This window comes from Rhea americana, unplaced genomic scaffold, assembly GCF_003343005.1.
Source record: "Rhea americana isolate MKP2758 unplaced genomic scaffold, rheAme1 scaffold_48, whole genome shotgun sequence".
Taxonomy (NCBI): domain Eukaryota; kingdom Metazoa; phylum Chordata; class Aves; order Rheiformes; family Rheidae; genus Rhea; species Rhea americana.
The window spans coordinates 120,635-139,141 of NW_028186623.1; the positions used below are offsets into that span (position 1 = coordinate 120,635).

The window sequence follows — 18,507 nt, forward strand, 5'->3', positions numbered from 1 at the left end:
GAAAAAAAAAGCCAAGCTCAGCAAGCAAATAGTTGTCTTCCCTCACCCACCCACCCACCGCCTTGCAACACAGCTGGAAAAAGCCCGCAGCGGGGGAGGAAAGGGACGGAGCCGGCTTGTCCCCCGGGCGGGCAGCGGGCAGCCCCCGACGGCGCTCACCGGGCGACGGGAACAGCTCGATGTCCACCTTCTCCGTCTTGATGATGGTCAGCGTGGGCTTGAGGTCCACCGCCGCCTTCATGGCTGCGGCCGGGCCGCGGCGTCGGGGCCGGGGGCGGCTGGCTGCGCCCCGCCGTGCGCGGAGCGGGCGCCCGGGCGCCTCCCTCCCTCCTTCCGCGCCGCCTTGCGCGCTCCCTCCTTCCGCGCTCCTGCCTCTCGCCTCCTCTGCTCCTTCCGCGCTCCCTCGCTCCTGCCTCCCCCTCCTCCTCCTCCCTCCTGCTTTTCCGCGCTCTCCTCCGCCCCTCTTCCGCGCTGCCCCGCTCCCGCTTCGCCTCGGCCGGGCTGCGCCGCCGAGGGGAGGGCGCTGGGCCGGGCCCCGCGCCGTGACAGCGGCGGGAGGGGCGGGCAGGGACGCGCCTGCCCCCGCCCCGGGGGCGGCCCCGCCGCCGAGCCGGCCCCGCCCGCGCCCGCGCCCCGCGGAGCCGCCCGCGGCGCTGCGCGGCGGCCGGGAGCGGCGGGCGGAGCCGCCGGGCGGCCCGGGGCTGCGCGGGGCTGCGCGGGGCTGCGCGGGGCTGCCGGGCAGGCGTGGGGGTGCAGGATCGACCCCGTGCCAGCGAGGCACCAACCTAACTGAACAGAGGAATATCGCGTTTCACGTAAAATATTTTTTATTATATTTAGGTAGCAAAAACTGGAGACCACAAACGGCAGAACAGAAAGGAGATTATGACTCACAGATGTCAATTTACCGGTACAAGTGTAAAAAAAAAATGTCATTAGCAACCAGCTTTTGTGGTTCACACTCAGAAAGTCTCTGACACGCTGGCAGAGCCCGGGCTGTTCTGATCAAAGATGGGCTCAAACGAGCATCCCGGCTGTAAAGAGAGGGAATCCAGCAGCAGGCTGACTCACCCTCCGGGGCTCGAGGTTGCCTGCTAACCGATCAGATGAACCAGGGTCCTGCTTGCAAATATGGTGGAAACTTTCCAACCCCACTTAAAGATCAGCTGCAGATGCAAACTCCACAGCTCAGAATTATTTCTAGCTTTTTTCAGTGGTGCTTTTCTCATTCACCTAATGCATATTTATAGAAGAAATGTTCATGCAGCTAAAAGAAGCTGTGGGGTTCAGGGGCCAGAAATCAAGAGTCTGATTCTCACACTAAAAGCAAGTCGTACAAAGCCTGACAGCTCAAGATGCAGACAGGAGGAAGTTCGAGAGCTATCAAAGCCGGGTAGGCAGTTAGCTCCAACTGAAAGTTCATCTTTCAGGTGTCTCACCCACTTACATGCAACTGTATTTCCGATTTACCATCCTTTTGCAAGTTCAATACCTCACTCTTGTGGAAGACCTGCTCCTCCAGCAACAGAGCAGGAGGAATGGTTGATATGGTACCAAAGGGAAGTCTCTCCACCTGTCTCCACGTTTAGTGAGCCGCTAATTTCTGTGGGCCTCAGAAAGCACGCTGAGCTGTGCTCAGGGTGAAAGGCAGAGCACGAGGGCTAACCACCCTTGCTCAAAACCTAGCATAGGAACCAACGCAGAAATCTGAAAGTGAAAAAAAGAATAGCTCTAAGGAGAAAACYCGATTCCCATTGCCTTTCCCTGCACAAGATAATGGACTTACACCTATCCTTCATTTCTGTTTCCTCCTCTCTTCCTGATATAGTATGTAAAGGGCAGCAGTGACTGAAAGAAGGGACTCTGGAGAGGAGTTTTAGCAGAACATTTTCTGTTCAAAATCAAAAGCGGATTCAGAAGAAACAGCCGCCTTTCTATGCGATTCCTTCCAGAGCAAGCTTGGGAAGAGAAACCTGATGCAGCTCTCCCAGCCTGGCCATCTTTCCCTTCCTACACTTTGCTTGCAGGGCTGCAGGCTCCAGGTACACGCGCGCGCTGCGACCGGGGGCGTCCGTGGGAGAGCGCGTGCGTGCGTGCGTGCGCCGGGGCGGGGGGACCCGTTACACAGCTGGCTGCAGGCTTTTGGCTGCGATGCTGCAGCCATCAGAACGCACCTGCGGTCCCAGCCGTATTGAAATGACCCGACCGTTCCCCCGACGCGGCGCCGCTCGATAATCCGCCCTGCTCAGAACGAGCGCTGCCTCCTGCAGCAAACCACAATCCCCGGGCTGAAACACAAGACGAGGCGTGCACCGAGGCCCCGGCGTCTTGCCTGAGCGGGTGCTGACGGGGCTGAGCTGTTGACATCTCGGAGGAGAACGTTCTCACAAGCAGAGATGGTCCAGGCTGGAGCTGAGGAGCAGCCAGTGGGACCAGGAGACCTTCATGGACTAGAAAGCTGTACCGGAGGAGGCTGCGCCTGCCGCACCAGTATCTGGGCTTTGCCTAGCTCCCGCGGGCCCATGCACTTGGCTTGGACTCTCCTGCTAGTGTTACAGCCTTAAGGACTGGCCAAATTCCAGTGCACCTGTAATGAGGCTCCTGCTCTTCTGGACTAGTACAAAGACTCTAATAAAGATGTTTCTTGCAGCCTGTGTGTTTTTTATTAGGGAAGAGATACTCAATCTTGGCCTCCCAGCTCAGTCCCAATCCTGCAAAGCGGATGGCATTAAGTCACGGCTTGGTGCAGCATGGCTGCAGTGAGGCTTTGAGCTCCCCCATCCCTCCCATGCCCCCTTTGCCCCCCAACTTCTGTTTCATTTTCCTCATGCAGCCCCTCCATGCAGGAAAACTAGACGTGCTTCCAAAAGCAGCATCGGGGCCAAACCCCCCAAAGTGGAGGAAGGGAGAGGGAAAAGGACTGAGAGGCTGCGGACAGAAATTTCCTCCCAGGACAGCTGAATCTCTGCTTCAAACTGCCCTCAGTTCTAGCTGCTGCCTTAATTTGTGTTCACTTCAGAGCCTGCAACATGAAAGCCCTGGCTCTGAGCTCCAGCTGAGCCGCTCAATGGCTCAGTGTTCGCAGAAGGCATGGAAGGAATCCATTGATTAGTTTCTTCAGCTGGGATGTGACCATTTGGAGTCCAAGACCTGCCAAACCCGAGTTTGCCTCAGCAACTGGTTCCTATTTGCCGCTTTCAGCCTTTAGGAAAATCTTTCCTCTCGAACATCCAAGTCTCACCCTCCTTTTTCCGTTCGCTCGCTCCCTCTGCCATCATGCGACGTTAATATCTATTAAGGCTCTCTCCTGTCGCGGGAGGATGCCGAGTTGTGGAGAACAGCCCTTCTGCCATTAATATAGTCAAAAGATTCGGCCGCTGATGGGAGATAACCATCTGCCCTCCCTCCACAATTCCGCCTGACTGTTTTCCAACAGTTTGGAATGAAGAAAGGATGGACAAGAATGCCAYGTTGTTCCCAGGGCCGCTGCCTAACCTTGGGGTTGGGTTAAACACAGAAGAATAATTATTAATTTCACGCTGAGGAAAGGTATGAAGAGCCTTTGCCATGATTTCTGAGCTCTCCGTGTCAGCAGCGCTGCGTCTCGTGAGCCCTCTCCCATCTGGGGCCAGCTCTTCTGGCGGGGACCAGGGCCAAACTCAGTCCTGGAACGGCCCTTTCGCAAACTGGCAGCTCCTGGATCTCCTCCAGATGTTATGTAGCCATCACAGCTTCTCCTCTCCCGCCAATCTACCAACTTGCAATATAGACATAACAGCAGTCTCAGAATTAGGTATGACGGGTAGCCCGAAGACAGCCCTTTCCTAGCACCGCTGCTACCAAAACRCGGCCACCTCTGGGGCGAAATGCAACGGCTACGTAATAACACGGAGCGCCACCACCCAGCTGTTATGGACAGGAAATGAAGAACACCATATCCAATTAAAACTGCAGGGGGATATTTATGGCAGAATGTAATTAGCCAGATTGGAGCCTTCCCCAAAACTGCCGTGGGATTTTTAATGACCGCGAGTGGCCAGGGCCTCAGTTTGATGTTTTGTCAAGTAAACAATATCCAGAGGGCAGGAGGCAAAAATCAGGAGCAAAGGGGGAAAAAAAAAAGTGTCGTGCAATTCCAGGGAGAAACGGAGACATGAAAGGATTTATCGTAAGGGGGTCATTGTTGGAAAGAGCAGCAGCCACCGCTCCAAGAAAGGAAAGAGCAGGGAGGTGGCTCTGGGTGTGGAGGTGGCCGGCTGCAATGAGAGGAAAGAGCAAGCAGCTGCCATGACCCTTCCCCAGGGAGATACCTTTCCTGGAATTTAAAAATTATATGAGGAATTATTTCAAGCACCGTAATAGCTGGGAAGTATCGGAGTGAGCTGTTTTATGCTGGTAAAAGGAGGCTGGGTTACTAATCTTGGTGACCATGGCCTCCTCTTACTGGATAAGGGACAGGCATGGAAATAGAGCCCGTTAGTCAGCACRGCCTGTGTGTGCTCCTGTTCCGGCCCTGGGGAAAGCTCGCTGTTCCCAGAGCTTTGATTTGGGCTGTTCTCAGGTCTAGCGGCTTGTGGCCAGCAGATGGTGGCCACCAYGAAAGCGGTGGCCGCTCCATGCCCCGGATTGCTGTGGCCTCCGGGATCCCCTTCCTGCCGTACGGGATTTGGGCCGGAGCCACGGAGGGTGCCCGTCCGCCGCTGCGTTAGGAGCAAGCCTCGTCCGCGCGCACCGCAGCGAGGCAGACCGCGGCCCCGGTTCGGCCCCGGTTCGGCCCCGGTTCGGCCCCGAGCAGCCAAGGCGGTGCTGCCACAGTAAGGTCCTCTGATTGCCCTCCAGGCGAGAGCAGAGGAAGCCGCCGCGGAGCCGAGCCTCGGAGCCTCCCGCTCTCCTTAGCTTCCCGGCGGCGATGGCTCACAAAAGCATCTTTGTGGCCAGCTAGGTGTCAGAAATCCAGCGCACGCTGATCACCGGTGGCACGGCTGTGACGGAGTGACAGCTCCGGTCGGCACACCGTGGGCACCTCAATCAGCAATCTCACAAGCCACTTAAGCATCTTCAAGTGTCTCCTGCAATTGGTTTCCCAGAGCTCCCATGCTGATTCCTAACCTGATTAGCTAATCTGGGCTCGAGCAATGTAATTCTGCCTTGAATTTCGTTGGCGGTGGGTGCAGTCACTCATTTGTTACCCTGCTGGAAGAACTGGCTGGATGGAAAATCTTTGTAAGCTGCTCTGCGGCGCTGTTTGCTCTCAGTAYGTTTGCCCTCTCCCCCTCGAGTAACAGTACTGAATTCTTGGTAACCTGAGGATTTTTGCTATTTAACGCTTGCCATTCAGAATTACTCTGAGGGYACACAGCCACTTCTCCTCCCACAGGGCCAATGCACAGCAAATCTTATTTGTAGGACTTCTCTCCACCCTCTAGATCAGGTCTCTTCTTCCCCAGAAAAAAGTAGGGTTTATATTTTCAAATATATCAATGCTACCACGTGCAATGTGATCATTGTTTCGCTAAAGCAGATTTCCTGGACAGGTAGGTGCTGTTTGCTAACCCTTCCCTAGTTTTTCATTCTCTCTCTCTCTTTTTTTTTTTTTTTTTTTTTTCTCATGCAATTGCATTTTTGGTTATGTCTTCACTTTATATTCCATAATGTTGTTTAACAGAAAATATATCTTTATGTACAATAAAGGAGGTTACTGCACAAGATATCCTGCAACAGCCACATTTCATTTTCATGAAGGTGCYGGGAACCAGACAAGCACCTTCCAGGGACGTTCAGTCCAGTGCCAACCTCTAGCATACAAATTCACCGCCGAAGACACGGCAGCCCCCAGAAAAGCTCTGCTGCACACAGCCAGTTGGAAGTAGTCGGCTCAGGGACCCGAACCACTCRAGCGCAGTGGCCCTAAGGTTAACTCCGTGGTGAGGACAGAGCAGCTCAAGAGATGGACGTTTAATTCCTGCTCACTATTTCCTCCTGGCCTCTTTGTGCAACARTCCCACATCTTTAGCAGAACGACACTTTTCTTGCTTCACAGAGAGCCAGGAGCATCAGCTCAGCGGTTCCTAYGGAAAAGCCCAGGCCTGCAACCAATGGAGACCTGTGGTGTCCAGGCGGAGGGGAGACTTTGAGGGGACAGCTCCCAAAAGAGACAACTGGAGTTCCTGTCACTCGTCACACAGCACCCTGGGAGCCACGGACACCCTGTCCACGATGGCCAAGACCCCTCTGGCCTGAAGCACCGTCCAGCCCTGCAGATCATAAGACAACCCGTGCAAACAGCGAATCTACGGCGCCGGGGTGACTGGGAGATGGGCACGATTAGCCCATGTACGCGGTGCCCGGAGCAGGTGGACGGCTTGGCGCGAGAATTGCTACAAGAGGAGGAGGGTCCCTGCCCCAGAGAGGCTCCGCTGGCGGGGATGCTCCTCCAGCACGCTCGCAAAGGCGCTCGCACCACCCGTACAACGAAGGACTCRTCTGTGTATGTGTTTCAAAGAGAAAAACCCTCGCCCGGCGCTGGAAACCGCCTCGCTTGCAATTGTCTCCACTTGGCAGCCTTGCCTGATAGTGAATAAACGACAGAGAAATACTCCGCTCTACACGTGTTTGGGTTTTTCGGGGTGGTTTTCTTGGACAGCGATCCTGGCTCTCCAACAATACCCGTCTTGTTCGGCCCTGCACTACAGAGCAGGCTTGAATAGATCTGTCTAAAATTATAAGCGGGCAGCCCCTGGGCTCTGAGAGATCACAGGCCACATGCTGGGGCTGAACAAAGCCTCTGCTATTTCCTAACAATTAGCCCAGCTAAAAGGACATCTATCTCCTTCTATTAGAGCCACCACGTGCCTCCCAGTCAGTCCATTGTAAAGCTAATTAAATAACACGCCTCTCTCCCCATGAGGGTCTCCTGATTAGTTTGCCTCAGTCCTAAATCCTTGCTGGTGTAAATGGCCAAGAGACAGCTGGTGGGTAGGGGCCTCCGACTCCGGTGGAAATATCGTCACCCATTATACAGCTATCATCATCACCAGTTACTTCAGGTTTTTTTTTAATTATCTTCTGAAAGCTGTTGAATGGAGATTTAGAGATACAAGGGGTTCAGCACACAAGCTGGTTTGCTTCCCCATCCGCTTCCCGACCGCCTACAGCAAAAGTTGTGCAAATAGCTGATTTTTTTTTCTTTTGCTTTGCTAGTAGTCAGAGGAAAAGAGTGTATGTAAATATTTTTTCTAAATATGGTCTGGGCTGATGTGAACCAGGTTTTTTTCACACTCTTCTCAGTGGGCTAAAACAGTGAAAAGAAAAATAAAAGCAAGGAAAATCATGTGTCATTCAACCTGAGCTGAAACTTTCCATTTTTGCACTTTTCACATGGAAGGAAATTTCAAAATGAAAAAAAAACAAAAAGCCAGTTAAACATAATCCTTTAACAAACCCATTTTTCACCCAGTTTGTTCACTTCTTCAAAGAAGTTTCTGGTGGGAGGGGTGGCTCATGGATGTAGAGGAGCTGAAACGAACCCGCGGTTTTAGCTGGGAATCCTGCACTAYGTTCTGGCACCAAAAGTGAGATGAAACAAAATGTATCTCTCTGCATTTTAACATGGTGCTTGACGTTTCCTTCCAATTGGAACATTATTTCTGGCAAGTCAACAAAATTCATTCAGATGATGGACCAAACACCAGAGGAGCTGTCTGAAAYGGCCTGCGCGATGTTTTGGTGAGACCAGGGGCATGCCCCAGTGCAACCCACCATCTGCCCCTGGAGAAGGTCAACATGCAAAGGCTTTGCAAAGCCCAACCTGCACCTGCTCCACCWACAAGAAGCGAGTGGCTTTGCTCTGCATCAATCCATCGCGATTCTGCAGGGCCAGTTACGTTTGTACGCGAGCCAAGGCCTGGCCACCAAGGTAAGCGAAYGGCCTCACGCAACAGCACAAGCCTGCTAAATCACTCCAGATGTTCAACACCTTTCCCCCACCGCATCTCACATGCTCCCCAGACCCGGAAGAAATACAATTTCCTTCTGCCAAGTCTACAGTCAGTAATAGTTGTGAATATCCCCTTTACCTCCTTTAAATCATTATTTTCCACCCCGGCCATTTAAATCATTATTTTCACATGAGGAGAGCATGACTGGAAAGCTGGAAGGTGGGTCAACAGACTAACGAGCCGATTTCCTGTGGACCTGCGGTTCCAGCCCTGAAACAGCTGGACCTGCCGCTACAGCCAGAGCTCCTTCCACCCAAGGAAAGCAGCAAGACCCCAGTTCTTGGCTCTCGTCATGAGGAGACGGTGGGAGGAAGGATGCAGAAGAGAAGACAGAGCTTGGTTACGTGCTGATGGGAACAGAAGGAAGCCAACGTGAAGCTTGCTCCTCTTTTGTAAACCCACGAGATTCCCTTGCTGCTCACAGCCATCCTGGGCAGCAGCTGCTGTTGGAGCCTGGGTGGGAAAATGCTGGGAAGCTTTAGAAATGCATTGGAGCTTGCCAGGAAATACATTAATTAGTGTGCGTGTATGCCTGTGCATAGGGTTTTATAGTAAAAGCACAAGGAATAACTCATTGCCCATCGCTATTGAAATCATACATCCTCTAGGCTCAGGCAATGCAAACATTTTACAACAAATTACAGGGAAACATCAGCCAAGGCCAGGTAAAAATATCAGTGAAAGACGCTACATGACTTGCCCAAAGGCCTGCAGTGAGCTAGTACAWGACTAAAGCCCAAACCACAATCTGAACATAACCTAGGAGCACGCTACTCAGCTCTTCGACTGCTTTCAGACCCGAACGGCCAGGTCTGCCTGCTTCATTCAACTCAAACGTACAAAAAAGGGCAAGAGCCAAAAAGAAAAAAGATGTCTTGTGTTCGCTGACTGCCTCCCCTCACCCAGCTAGTGCCCTTTATCCCAAAGCTATGGGAATGGCTCCACAAGCCACTTGATTAATAAGAGCCCAGGGGGGAAAAATCGTTTATATAACCTCTTCTTTTCTAAACTTCCTAAGTGCTTTAGAAAGTGGCTGCCCTGGAAACCCAAACTGGAAACGAAAAATATTATCTCTCCCATTTATAAACATCTCCGGCGCTAATGAAGTGAGGAGCAGCGGCGACGGGGAGGGGAGCGTCGAGATGCACTTGGCAGGCGTGGGAGAGCCCCGATAAAACCGTTTCGTTTCAGGTGGGTGTGGAGCGGAAAGTCCTCCCGCCGTGATACCGCGCCACTGTACATCGCTCGCTGCAGCGCCGGCCAGCCACGGCGGAGCGATTTGAGAAGACCGACYGTTACGGAAATATCCGCGGCACCGAACAGACAGACAAACGGACAGTCTTACTAGGTGCAAAGGCAGAGGGAAGGAAGACGGAAACAARTAAGGAGACAAGGGCAGATTTACAAGTAAAAACTGGCTTCCTTAGCTGGAAGCTTTAGCCCAAATGAAGCATCACATCCGGACAGTTGGAAAATAGGGAGTGAATATTGGTACTTACTGTACATGCACACTTGACAGCACAGATCGCACAGAGCAGGGCTCCTCGTGCATGCCGTCGGATCTGCTCCTTCTGTGGGAGCATCCGTCTGCTTAAACTGACCTGGTSTAAGCAACCCCGAAGAATGACCCAGATTAAACCTCTGGGTTCAGCTGCCACCTAGATACACGTCAGAATCTGAGAGCCGGGGGGAAATGTTCTGCAGAATACTCCAACGTATTTCTCCATTTTCTTTTCACGYTGGCACTTCCCACGGAGATTTGCTTTCGCACCAGCATAGCCAACACCAGAAAATGCTGAGTTTCGGTTGGAAATGTTTGCATTTTGTTTTGACAAAATATCGATTTCTGCAGAGCAATCAGTCACTTTCGGCAGCAACAACAACAACAACAACAACAAAAAAAAGCCAAAAAGCAGCGTTACGTCAAAAAAGAGGACTATGCTGACACCCAGCCTGGAACTCAGCAGCAAGCGGAAGGCAAGGCAGGCTACTGTGTTGCCTCGTTATATTGTCATTTTGATTACTGTACAGCACAGGAAGCTGTTACTACTTTCACGTCGTAGCTGTTTGCCTGGACAGAAGGACAACACAAGCTGCCAGACGAAGGAAGCATCTGGTCTCAGAGGGTTAGCTAGTAGCTAGATGTAAAACAAGGAAAGAGGAGGCTTGGTTATCTCTGGAGACACTTCACAGCAGATACTGATACCCCCAGGTTGCAGCACGAGGAAGAGCTGGTCCAGGGCTAAGATGCCAGGTTTATTTCCATCACTACCTTCCATAATTATTCAAGCCTCTCGAGCTGGCAAAACTGGGTTGAAAGCTCCCAAGTGCATCTTCTGCGAGATGTCTGGAACTGACCAAGTCAGAAATTTTCCATGCACAGGCTCCCTTGGGGAATTTCATCCTTTTTTTTTTCCTATTCTACCTCAATGCTGACCTAAGTCTGGCAAAAACAAGCGCCCTCTGCTCCCCTTGAACTTCGGGAGTGGAGAGTGAATCATGAAAACCAGGGGAGAAAAGCATTATCTCAATTTCTGGCCCCAGAAGAACAGCTGCCGATTTAGGGAGAAATCATTTGGGTCAGTCGTTCAGATCAAACCTATGCTTTGATAGAGCAATTTATCTCGCTGCTTCCCACTCGCTCCGAATACCTCCTGAAAACATGAATACCTCCAAGTGCTTGTGCTGCACCCGCACTCCGTTAACTTTTTGGAAGTCTAACACTGCAAATAAGCTCATGGGCAACCTCCATCCTTTATCCCGAGCCTTTCCCACACCTCAGCGTGAGTCATTCTCAGGCCAGCACACCTCCTGCTGCAACCCTGCCGCGGCTCCTCGGCTTGCCGTCGGACGGGGAAACCGTCTTCCCKACGTCCGCACGCGCAACCTCGTCAGCCCAGCCTGCTGCCGGAGAGGCAGCCTCCCTTCCCCTGCACCAGCTGCAGAGAGAGAAACTGTATTTAATCCATTGTGAAACAGCCAACAATTGACCCGCTGCAACTTTTCAAAGCCTATTGATACAAAACCCCACAGGGGAAGGCCCATCCGGTGGACTGTGTAAACTTCAGCACGTGCTCAGCAGACTATACATAGCTTCAAGGGGACAGCCACACTAGCAGCTTGGTATTGCTTAAGATGTCTCTCTTTCTGTATATATATTTTTACAATACTGAGCTCTTGTAAAACACTATTCTCCAGAGACTTCCAGCCACTAGGCTGACCTTAATGAATTAAGCATCGCAATAAAATGAGTAATGAATTAGTCATCTGCATCTTCGACGTGAGAAACTGCTACGCAGTGGCTCTGGGACCGCCTTTTGAATGACTTAGGCATCTAACTGCGATGGAGATCAGGGGGGTTTAGGTGCCTAAAGATTTTCTGTTAAAGTAGCTTTAAGTGATGTAGTCAAGATCTTTCAAAGCCCAGCTGTTAGACCCGGTAATCTCAGCCAGGTCTCCTTAATCCTCTGTTCTTACCCCTGAGAATCCTTCCTCCATAAAAAGATCATAGGTGCTGGGGAGCACCCGCCTGGACCGAGAGCGCAGGTGAACGAAGCTGCCCTGMGCTCCGGGAATGGAGGAGGGTGTTGTTTTATAGAGACCAAGAGCTCCAGGGCCTTCCAAGGCAAACAGTGAGATTTGTTGCAGAGCAGGAACGAAGAGCAGAAACTCATCCACAGGCTGGAGAGATGCTAAGGGAGCGGGAGGAGAGTGCAGACCCCCAATCTGCCCTGGGAGCTCTAGAGAAGGTGAGAAGCTTCACGTGCACAAAACAGGGTCTAGGAAACAAGGCACGGAAAGCACATCCCCTCTGAAAAAGCTCAGACCCAGCTCTCCTCTGAAAAGGAGGAAGCATTCCCGTTCACACGGGCAGATCAGTCCTACTTCTATTCTATTTTWGCAACAGAGCAGAGAGATTCACCCCCCTCACAGGGCTTGCAGTGGGTACAAATCCTAACCCTGTCCCTGCTGCCCTGCCACTCTGAGCATGGTATTTCTCCTTCCTGCTTTTCGTCTGGTCTGCGGAGAAAATAAACTCTGTGAGCTGCATGTGGCACAAGGACAGTCCGGTCCTCCTGGAGGTGTCTGAGCACTAGAAGTAACAAGGGAAAAGCCAGACCGTGCTAAGAACACTTGCCCCCTGCCCCAAACGTTTTCCAGCGTGGCTTCTCAACCTCAAGTGATGCAAATAGCTCAGATAAGGTACAGATACAGTATCTGAGTTCTCAAGGGCTTATCTGAGCCGAACACCAACTCCAAAACTTCTGCGATTTGCCCTGTGGGACTATCTCCATGGAACTTGATTTCCATCTGAGACTTCAACCTCCAGAAGCTGCAGCAACAGCTCCTGTTCAAATGCATTCTTGAGATAGCGGGGTGGGACACGGCAGGTCTGCAGCTCTCTATCACGTACTATCTGGGGATTTGCCTTCTGGTGGGAATGTTGCAAGAGCCTGGCTGATGGCTCAAGGAACCGGTGACGGCACCTTTCACCGCAAACGCTTACACCATTACAGATGAGTTAAAAAACCTCCTTCGGCAGTGTCATTGGAAAGATCACTTTCCCTTGGCTATTCAGGGCTCCTGCAGGACTTTCCTTACTCCCAGTGATTGCTAGCAATGGGAAGGCTTGCAGCAAAAGCACTGGGTTAGGGTGGAAAAGCGTGAAGCTGTGGACTCTGTCACAGACTCTCAGCGTGGGCACCTTGCTAAGACAGGGGTATCCAAAGCAGCCCACATGCCTGGGTGCAGTGAGGAGCTCAGCACCAAACCCATCCGGACTTCTCTGAAAGCTCAGCCTGGAGGGATGTAAAGGGAGTTAGCAGCGCACTAATCRCACGGAGGAGACCTAACAGAAGAAATCCGGGTTTGCAATAGACATAATAGACAGTTTCTAATATCCATTTACAGTAATAAGCGTTCATGCTTAGGGAGCCAACCTTCCCGAAACACGCATAGCCACAGTGATCTTAAAATGTGGGAGTCCTGGTGCTGAGTAGCCATTTATAGTATGTGACTCAAGGACTGCGGAAGGAGCCAGGAGAGGTCCAAAGCCAGGCTTAGAGAGAGTAAATTGAGATCTCTTTGTACTGCTGGTACAAATGGCCTGTTACCTCCCTTGTACCGGTGCTAAAACTACTCCTTGTCCTGCAGGAGCATCAGTGGTCCCCTGTCTTACAGCCGGGTCTCATATTTGCTCCACAAACCTAGGGAAAAAGAAAGCAGGAAGAATTCCTTCCCAAAGAGCTTGCAACCAAATAATCAGTAATCTAGTAATTCAGCTCCCTAATGTAAATCTAATGAGGATGGAAAAGAAAGCTCCCTGAAAACTGTGTAAAGCTCTGCAGAAACCGCCTCAAAATCCCACTGATTCCAGCAGAGAGAGATTTCCTCTTCTGGGGACGTTTGGAACCAACAGGCAGAGTTCTCAAGCAAGAACAACTATGAAATTCTATAAGAACGCTCATAAACCATAGAAAAAAGGCTTCATTTCCTACTAAAAATTCCCAACGGCCGGTTCCCAAGGGGCCAGCATGCCAGAGGGCTGCTGCAGAAAGCTGGCTCCCCTCGCGCATCGGCGCTTCGCTCTGGCCAGCGACCAGCGAGCGGGGGAAACTGCGTGGGCAGGCTAAGAGCTTTCTGCAGCTCCCCAGCGCTCAGCTGTGTTGGCAGCACCAGGGTTAACCACGAAGGCGCCCTGTAATGCAATGATTTCTGGTTTATTTCAGCAGGGGAAGTGTGTCCCGGCCTGATTAGCCCAATGGTTTCCTCTTTTCCCATAACCTCCAGACCCCCATGGCCTAAGTGTTTACTTTCTGAAATAAAAAATCTGCTAGTGTTTTTCTTTTTGCGGGGCATGTGTATTTTGGGAGGCTTCGGGGGGAGGGAAGCGGAGAGGGGGAGTTGAATGGGATGGGAGGCTTGCGTACACCTCCCTGCTCTCTCCCACCCCTCACCCCCAGCTCCCTTCCAGCTGCAACCTCGGAGCTGAGACTTCTGGCTGCAGCGTGGCGGGGGGGGGAGAATCGTATTAATGAGAGAGTTCAGTCTCTTGCCTCGGCAGCTATAAACACAGTGAACATCTGGAGGGAGAGAGAGGTGCTTCACGCTGCCAGGAGCTGAGAGAAACAGGCTGTTTCCAGGGTCCCGGCCCCCCCCCTCCCCACCGCCCCGTGCCCCGCTCCTCCACCCCGCGCATACGCACGCTGCTCTGCGAGCGGCGCCCGGCCGGCTCCTGCCAGCCGGAGAGCRAAGCAAGAAGGTAGCCGGCCCCGCTCACGCCGCCTGCCCCGCTCCGTGCCGGCGCGGCGTGAGCGGATCCGATGTGCCCGGGCCGGCCCCGCGCAGCCCCAGCTCTCTGCAGAGGGTCTCGGCTGCRCAGCACCCCCAGAAGCGAGTCCTCCCGGGTCGCAGCGCAGTTCTGCGGGCGAGGGAGGGTGGGAAAGCTCGGGAAAGCGTCTGAGCTCCGCGTGGCCTCGCTGAAGCAAGTGTTTGGTGGAGCAGGTAGAAACAGGTACCTCCAGAGGGTGATGCCTCCCTACAGAGGGATCAGCYGGGCTCTAAGACCAAAATGAGGCATCTTCTGCAGTCACCCTCARTGGCACTGTGGGAGCAGCAAACCATCCTCTTCCTCCCCCACTGCATCGAGCTTTTCCTTCCCCATGGCATCCTGAAGCTGCCAGCGCTGCTGTTCATCCTTCTCCTTCCCACCCCCGTTATCCTGCTGGAAGTCCCTGAGAAATGTGCAAGCATCACCTAAAAACGGGCAACATCCTTCCAGTGCTCGCCCGGCCTCACCCAGGACCAACACCCTGCTCCCAGCAGGATCCGTCCCTGCTGAGCCCCTCCTGACCCAAGTGTGCAGCTCCTGCCTCCAGCTCAAGTGGGAAAGGAGCTCAGCGCTCATTCTCTGCTGATGACCCAACATGCAGGGATCTCCCTTGGGTTTTGCCTTTCGGAGGCGAGACAGGGATTTTTTCCAGAGTCAGGCAGGAAACAAATAGAAAAGTGAAAGCCTGGATTTTTGTCATACTGCTGCTTCAGTGCAAATAAACCTTTCCAGTGCGGACTTGCAGGTTACTTTGGGGATGCAGAGGGAAGGCAACTAGCTCTCCTAGGGTGGCCTTCGCCTGCTTTCCTCACCTACGAAACAACTAGGGCCTGTAAAGGTCAGACACTGAGTTCAGCTCACGCTACTATGGAGAGCAAAGCAGCAGGTGCTCAGCACCCTGTAGAAGGCACCCCAGCCCCATGTGAAAGGGCCAAAAGCGGCTTGGACACCACAGGYAACCCACCCACAAGGAGGAGAGGGATCTTTTCTCTTTGCTGTTGGACCACAGTATGTACTCCTAACGGAGAAAACYGCACATCCTTCAACAAACCCAGAGCACCCACTTACAGCAGGTGGGACAGGACTTGCAGCGGAGCCAGCCAAACACCCGAAGGCTGCCAGGAGGAAAAAAGGGCCGAAGAAACCTCGTGCAGCCAGGCTAGAAGCAGCACCGAGGCCGCGGCGCCTCGCTGGCCGGAGGACAGCAGCAGACCCCAGCAGGAAGGGCTCCGTCACCCCCACGGGGCCGGAGCTGCTGCGGCCCGCGAGCGCTGGCCGGGGAGGGCTGCGGCCGCGGCCGTGGGGAGTGATGCACAGCGGGTCAGGCAGAGGCAGCTACCTGGGGGATGTCGTGCGCTGCTTTTGGTCGGCCTTGGAGTGGGTTAGCATCCACGGCCGCAGCTCACCCCGTCTTTTTTGCTGGAGCATCTCATTCCCCCCCCTCCACCCCGTTTCTCTTCACCGCGCTCCACATTCTCCCTTGCCCACTCCTCATTTATTAAGGAGGGAGAGGACAGGCTGGCCGGTCCAGGAGAACCATCACGAGCTGGCGGGACCTCCTGGCGGGTCCCTGCGCCGCAAGCAGATGTGCCTGCGCCGTGAAAAGGCGTCCATTCATCTCCGCGGAGAGCGCGCGGGGGAGGCAGCGGCGCTGGGGGAGGGGGAAGTGTTGGAGGAGGCTGAGAAAAGGAAGGAGGCCATGGTTAAAAATAGGATAAAAGGACATGAAAAAATGCAGATTTCCCCCCCCCCCCTTAAGCTTCGCTTGGAAAATGTGCTGCAGCTGGAGAAGCCATCGGGCTGAGCCCGGTCGGCTTTCGCCTTCCCCCTCTCTCTCCTCCCTCCCCAAACCCCCATTCCTCCGAGCGTGGGCCTGGAAGACGGCCCAGAAAACGCTCACAGAAACAACTTTCCTCCGGGGAACTCCACCAGGGACCAGGCAGGGAGAAAGAGCAGGTCACGCAGCACGAGAGGGAGCAACGCGGGGAAGGGCAGGGCGGGTTTGCTGCAGATGCAGGCAGGCGATGCCCCCGGGATTTCTGGTGGCCGTCCAGGCTGAGCCAAGAGCTGGCCTCGTGGAGAAGATCGACGCCAAAATTAGCAGTGTGGGGGCAAAGGCTATGGGCACGGGRCGATGCATCAACTTCGGCTCGGTCCACAAGGACCCGAGGTAAGAYGTCCACAAAGCACCAAGGGGGTGAATGCAGGTTTGCTGCAGCAGGGACGTGCCATCCCCAAGCTGAAAAGACCCAAATGTCCCAGGCTGAGAGGTGGCACCAAGCTAACGTGGCCGGATGGCATCTGGACCCTCAGCGGGTACCTCAGGCCTCCATGCACCACGCTTTCCTGCAACATCTCGCCYGAACTGGGTGCTGCAGGTCAGCTTAAGGTGATGCCTCCTCTCCGTGACAGCGTCTTGGTGCGGGAAGTCTAAGTGAAATCAGCTTTCACAGTGGCGCTAGCCAGGGAAGCAGAATCAAGCTCACAGCACTGCTTTTCTCCCCTGGCAAAGACTTCAATTTCATTTCTTGTTATACAAATCCTCGAGCCAATCCCATTTTCCCCAGTGAGAGCGGGATCGCTCCCGCAGACACTCTCATACCGTCTGAAAGGCTGAGAGCATCTTCAGTCCAAATGTACTAATTCAGCGCAGCAACAATCACAGAAACTTCTTCCTCTAGAGTCATTTCATCCTTCTCTTGCCATTAAAAACAGCTTTATCTCCCCTATCACTACAGAAAATAAACCAGTTTGTAGTGGAAAGGGCTGTCAAAATGACCTTGGCTCCAAAAGGCAGTGCAGCAAGGATTATGCCGGTGCCAAAATCGTAATATTGCTGTCAAATCTTTCCCTTCACTTCATTTCTGTGCCTAACCTTCTGGATACCAAACAAATGGGGGACCCATGTCATCTTCCAACCTGCCTAAGACACCTGGATGACAGGGGGGAAAGGTCTGCTCTGCTACTGGCTGCCCCGAGGCCTCGGTTTTGGCCATCAACGGGTGGGCAACAAGTTTATGAGCTCTTATCTTAAGTGAGCCACTTGTGCCAGTAGCTGGTAGCAATTTCCAAGCCCGTGTGGCCACGTCTCCCCAAGGAGCAGGCTTGCTACTCTTTTGCAGAGCCCTGGATAACCCGTGTAAGCATAGCGAAGATCTCAGATGCTATTACCAGCTAGTAATAGTAGGATGCTACTACCCAAGGGATTAAATATATTTAGCCAGATAGGCAAGGAGAGGAGGCAGCCGGCTGCTTCCTCCACAGCACGACSAAGCCAGCCCTGTTTCCTAGCTAAGAAACTGCCTGAGCTGATCTCCTGGGGTGCAGCAACCCAGCTCCGTTGGGCACTTCTGCCCTGAAGCACGCCGATGCGCTGGTGTGGGGCGCGACTTTCGGCGGCCCTCAGCCTTAGCTCTGCCTGCAGACCTCACAGCGCACAGCACCCTTATGGGCTGCCGGAGAGCTTGATTAATGGCCTCTGCACTCCTGTTCCCATCTATCCGAGGGCCCAGAGCTAGTTTTTTGTAAATGAGCAGTAGCTCTATTCTTGTAGAACATCCCTTCATCTTTGGGATGTGTCCCTCACTTGCTGCAGACCCAATCTGGGCCGATTCTCTGGGCACTAACGCTATATACTGCAGAYTGTGGTAGCAAACTAACAAGTAAAACTGAATATATTCCTTTTGCAAATTTATACCTTAAAAAAAGTTACAAAAAAAGAAAATCTCTCCTCCTAATCAAACTTTCTCTGTATGATCAAGCTAGATCCAAGTCAGGCTTCCCTTATCCATATCACCGAATAATCTTATCTGACTTCAAGCACAGTGTAAATAAACTCACCCAAGCTTCAAAGGCAACGTATCTTCTCTAAATACAAGCAACTCTGAAACTTTTGGAAGTGTTGTGGCTTTCTATTGTGAGAGGATACATTCACACTTGCATTTTTCCTTGTTGACTTGTTTCTCTTACCAACACCAAGACTATGAAAACCAAAATAGCCTCCAGCACATCAGACGAGTAGATGACAAATGAATGGTTCTAATGTGCACCGAAGCACAAAGGAGAAATGAAAGAACGTTCCTAGCAGTATATACAAATGAGAGTTTCCTCTCATTTAAAATTAGAAAATGCTCTAGACTGAAGAAACGACAGCACGAAGAAGAAAATCAGAGAAAGAGT

The 18,507-nt window shown here is 52.8% G+C and overlaps 1 protein-coding gene across 3 annotated transcripts in view; it reads right to left on the reverse strand.

The window, feature by feature from the left end:
- Positions 1 to 18,507, reverse strand: part of ETS1 (ETS proto-oncogene 1, transcription factor) — a 71,326-nt gene that overhangs the window by 42,309 nt on the left and 10,510 nt on the right. Inside the window, exon 1 of one of the 3 annotated variants that reach the window (XM_085316762.1) lies at positions 160 to 426. The exons of the other annotated variants lie outside the window; for them this stretch is intronic. Coding sequence (XP_085172888.1) covers positions 160 to 241 — 82 coding nt within the window. The 5' untranslated portion in view covers positions 242 to 426. Of the gene's footprint in view, positions 1 to 159; positions 427 to 18,507 lie in introns of those variants that run through there. 3 annotated transcript variants of the gene reach the window in all.